At 33.7% G+C, this 5313-nt stretch overlaps 1 protein-coding gene across 1 annotated transcript; it reads right to left on the reverse strand.

Annotated features, from left to right (window-relative positions):
• Positions 1-777: 777 nt before the first annotated feature.
• On the reverse strand, positions 778-4620 carry LOC110883889 (RPM1-interacting protein 4). The gene is made up of 4 exons (XM_022131550.2): positions 4411-4620; positions 3384-3887; positions 2058-2243; positions 778-1063 (listed from the first exon to the last, which is right to left on the reverse strand). The coding sequence occupies exons 1-4, from the start codon at positions 4414-4416 to the stop codon at positions 1034-1036; spliced, it is 726 nt and encodes a 241-aa protein (XP_021987242.1). The 5' UTR covers positions 4417-4620; the 3' UTR covers positions 778-1033.
• Positions 4621-5313: the final 693 nt, after the last annotated feature.

Below are 5313 nucleotides of genomic sequence, written 5' to 3' on the forward strand. Positions count from 1 at the left end.
AAATGGCAAAAAAAATGGGTATCGAAAATGTCTGATATGGTTTGGTTCAGTATTGGGTAAAACATATTAGTTTGGGTTAAATTGTTTGGTAGTGGATGGTTTAAACGAGAAGAAATTTTTTGTAAGAATAAAAAAGAAGAAATTTCAACCAATAAGAATCCATTATTTTACTTCATTTAACTTTTGTATTTAATATTAGTGTAAGGGCATATTGGTAAATTTAGATGGATCACTAATTGTTAGTCTTCTTTTTTAATAGCTAACTACATTAAATTTGTAACTTATTTTCAAAAAATATATTTTTTCAAACAAGAAAAAAAATTAATTGAAAATGTAGGATAAATTACGAGGTATAGGAGAAAATTTCAATACGTGTAGGATAAATTTCAATATGTGCAGGCAAAAATTTTAGGGTGGAATTTGATAGTCTTTATGCCTAATTAATTAGTCAAATATAATAATAAATGAGATAAGAAAAACTATTTAATGTTTTACAATTGTATCATTTGTTCTTTTTCTTCTCAATTAATTTTCTTCTCAAATAAACCTCCCCCTTGTTTGGTAAGTATGAAATATATCATTTTAACATCAAACACACACACCATTCAAATCTACTCCTAAAATTCATCCGTTGCTCACTTTATTTATAGTTGAAAATGTAATATAACATTAAAAACACAAGAATGAAACCATAGATAAGAAAAACACAATTTTTGGAAGGATATTTAAGTTATTCTTTTAGAGAAGCTTTAAATAGCCTTCTATACCAAACAAAGCTTTTCTATCAAGATAACCATTGCAACACAATAAAAGAATATCTACTGGCATTGTTACAATACAACCAAATATATAAAGTCATCAGATTCTCATGATGTTTGTTATAAACCCAATTGCACCCACAATAACAAAATCACACTTACAAATTTCAAAGAAAATAACCCATTTTGATGTACGCATATATGAAGCTAGACTCCGAATATACAGAGTCCTTTAGAAGGTATTCACAAATCTTCCGAAATCCGAAAATCGCCATTTACTTCGACCATGGGAAGCAGCATGATTGCTACACAAGAAACCAAAGTAATGTGTTAAAAACAATGTTCTTGGAAACCAAACGGGACCGACCGGTGGGACCAGGACTACACAACTGGTCTGGTTGAGTACTCTTCAACCACTTTCATTTAGGTCGCCCAGTTATAACGCCAACTGGTTGAACCTTAGTAGATCCGATTTTCAAACTACAACTTTCCTTTTATTTACTACTTTAGTCTCCATGTTTAGTTATCCACCAAATGATGACGTAGTTTCATACTTTCATATTTTGTTTTGAACTAGTTATATATATTTTTTGTAATTACTAAATTATTTACGTCGTCATTCAGTTTTTAAAACTGGTCCGACTAATGGACCACCAAGGCGACTGGTTCGTACAATAATGAAAACATTGGTTAGAGCATTCATAGTAGAATCTCTATCTACATCTTTGAGTTAACTAAATAATAATTATTAAAATAAATATTACATTTCTCTATATTTTGTTTAACCTACCATATCTTATTCTGCATCTCTATTTTTTATCTTTATTATAAACACTTATTTTATTATTTTTCTCTTTCTTAGGGTTGTTTGGTCGCCTCTTAATCACCTCTGAATCAGTCAGAGATAGAGTGTGTTTGATTTACTTAAAACGCACCTCTTGATGGTTCATGAAGCCTTCTAATGGGTAAAGCTTTAGAAACATGTTAACCGATTCAGAGGTTACCTTTTAATCGATCAGACCTCTTAATGGCTCAGCACAAGGTTGCCAAACAGCCCCTTAGATACTTACAAACATTTATAGAGATGATGAATAATTTATCTCTATATTTAGAGAATCATTATTTATAAAACTCTAAATTTGAAGTTAAAAATCTACAAACTTTGGAGATATAGATGTAAGACTCAAATGTGAATGCTAGAAATGACCCATAACTAGCAAGTACATTCAACCATTTCAGTTTTTGTAATGTTTAAAGAAATTAGCTAAAAGAAACATAAATTAAGAAATGTGATGATACCTTATAATTGTTTTTTTGGTTTTTAGGAATGTTGTAATTTGGTCTTGCGTCTGGACCGGATGGCATGGGTGAACCGGTCACACGCTCCTCACGAACCTTGTTGAAGATATGCGTATAGTTGTCGCCTGATGATGGGTTGTTTTCATCCCACTCACCGAATCTCGGGACAGCTGCTCCTCTATCGGGCTAAGGGTAAAAGCGTAATTTAGGTTAGTAAAATACAATAATAACAACATCAAGAGTTTGATTTGAGATATCTATGTATCTAACACGTTAAATGAATGAAAAAAATAGAATAATAGAAACCGTGATGATATTAATTCAAAGTGTATATTAAATTAAGAGTTAAATGCTATTTTAGTCCATGTGGTTTGGGCCATTTTGCAAGTTTAGTCCAAATGTTTCATTTTTCACCTGTGAGTCTAAAACAGTTTCACTGTTGTCCACTTTGGTCCACTGGGTTAACTTCATCCATTTTTTCTGTTAACGGTAAGGGCAATTCCGTCATTTTATATTTAATTCTGTTTACTAGAAGGGCAATTCAGCCGTATAACATGACCGAATTGCCCTTCTCGTTAAAAAGAAAAATGGATGAAGTTAACCCAGTGGACGTGTTTGGGGTTGAGTTTTGAAAATAGATTATGCGTTTTGAATAATCAGAATCAGATAATTAGCTAATTAGCTGTAACAAAACGTGCTACAGAAAGATAGTGTTTGGATTTGATTATGTTGTTTGATATCACGTAATTAGATAATCAACATTGTTTGGATTTGATTATGTTGTTTGATATCACAATAATCAGATAACCAACTATTTAGTGTTTGGCAAGTATATATATTTAAAAAAATAAATAAGTGAAAACGTAAAAAATCAGTTTTTGGATTATCACATTTTCCTGCAGCAAAGGGTAACCTACTTATGGATTATCACGTTTTGAACTCTACAAAACGTAAAAAATCACTTTTTATTAATTTTTTACCAAACACTCAAAATAGATTTTTTGCGATTTCAAAACACAATAATCAAACAATCAGGTTGAAAACGCAATCCCAAACACCCCCTAAAATGACAACGGTGAAACCTTTTTGGACCCACAGGCGAAAAATGAAACATTTGGACTAAACTGGCAAAATGGTCCAAACCATAGGGACTAAAATGGCATTTAAATCTTAAATTAATAAGATTATTGAATCTAATTTCACAACAAATAATCCACATTGGAAAATTGTTTTTGTTAATTTTGACACAATATAACTGTAATGTTTTGGGATTTTGAAAGTCTTAGGATTGACCTCAAAAGTCAAAGTATATAACAAAAGGCTTACAGAATCATCGCCTCGAGTCGGCTTCATTCTTGATCGGCCCGGTGTACCATGACTACTATCATAACTCTTTCCTTCCCAAGCAGGCGACGCGCTACCCTTCCCGGTGACCTTAGCCTGATAATGGGGATGCATCGGTGACCGGTCAAAGCTTTGGTCAGACCCGACACTATGCTTCGTGGAACGACCTACAGCTGGCCCTTGACCGCCACGTTGATGAGCTGAGCCACCAGAATTTCTCCTACCCGGGTTATCACTATACTCATTGTCTTCCTGACCAACCCGATGGTCAGGAGTGGGTCGGACGGCCCGTCTGTGGACGGGCTCGTCCGGCTCAGTGTAGGGTTTGACCCGAGGCGCGGGTGGAGCAAACATTTCCGGGTTCTCTTGTGGGTCGTTTGGGTTGATCATTTTTCCACCCGATTTACCCTTTCGCGCCTTGTCGAAATAAACCGTGTAAGGAACATCATCTTCACCCCAGTTGCCGAATTTTGGTACCGTTGGACGCTGCTACAAATAATTAAAGATGTTAAAGACAGTGACGAAACCAGAACTTTTTTTTATCAGAGGTTCAACATTATCTGATAGAGAGACTATTTTAGTGAGACGTTTTTTTTTGGTATAAAACACAAATATCAAGATCTAAATACCATTTGGAAGCAATTCTCAATCATATCAAGATCCATTTTAAGATTTGATTCATACAACAACATTAATATCTCCAAACATAAGTCAACTCTTGACTTTAGACACACAAATTGTAAATTTTCCAAGATCAAAACCTTATCAAACTAAAAATTTTGAAATCATTTCTGAAAAGGGGTACCAAATTCAAGATTATTATCATGCAATTTGTGAAAAAAAAAACACAACTTAACAAATTTATCAAGAACTTATGTTGACTAATTGACTTTTAGCAATAGCTTGAAAGATAACAATTACAGAAACACATTAACTAGCCAATTGATAATATCATTTAAACAGAATATTCAGGTTAATAAAAAAAAAATTTCTTCAAAATTAAACTTACCGCCATGTATGATTTGCAGAACACAATAATGAATAATCTTTCAGCAATTGAAAAAAAAAAAAAAAAACTCAGGAATTTGAGATCTTAATTAATTGTTGAAAGCTTAAAATTAAATTTAGTGAGAGAGAGATAGAGATATATAGAGATAGAGAGAGATGAAAATGGAGGAATTAAGAAGAAACAGTCTTGAAGAAGAAATGGTTTATCAAATCGTTGACCGGCGCCACCGGTCATATTTGACCATTCAATTATTTTTCTAGATACTACTTACCGGGAAAAAAAATATTTGTTTGTTTGTTCATATTTGTAAAGAACAATATAACTACAAGTGCCACTGATTTTTTTAAGTATTTTATGATTTATGATTAAGAAAATATGGGAGACTTTAGTGACCCCGTTTACTTTAGCTATTTTTTAAAGTTTTATACATTAAAATTGTTTTTTTTAACGGTAAAGAATCTTATGTTTTAACCAATCCTGCTCGGGGCTATGTTCAAGGTCGACTCTTCGATCACCATGAGACCGTGCCCTCCGATGCGTGGGAACCGGATGGAATCCGTAAACACTCACCCTCCATCAGGTTCGAACCCGATATTAAAGCCCCGATTCGTCCCTTCACCCACATGTCTCTTGAAAATGGCTCAAGTGAGAATCGAACATGCGTCTCCACTAGGGAGGGCAAACCAATTTACCACTAGACCAAGTTTTAAAATCTCTAGAGGTTATAATAATGGTCAAATCCAAAATTAAGATTGGGGTTTTTCAAAATTATTAGACCCCGTAACTGGAGGTCTATGGCTAACCGATACTGCACACCATCATTTAACTATTGCAATTCTTTTTCTGATAGCGGAGTTGACTCCTGGGTCTGGAACCTGGGGGTTGCTCCGAGAAATCCTTTCT

This window comes from Helianthus annuus, chromosome 10 (assembly GCF_002127325.2).
Source record: "Helianthus annuus cultivar XRQ/B chromosome 10, HanXRQr2.0-SUNRISE, whole genome shotgun sequence".
NCBI lineage: Eukaryota > Viridiplantae > Streptophyta > Magnoliopsida > Asterales > Asteraceae > Helianthus > Helianthus annuus.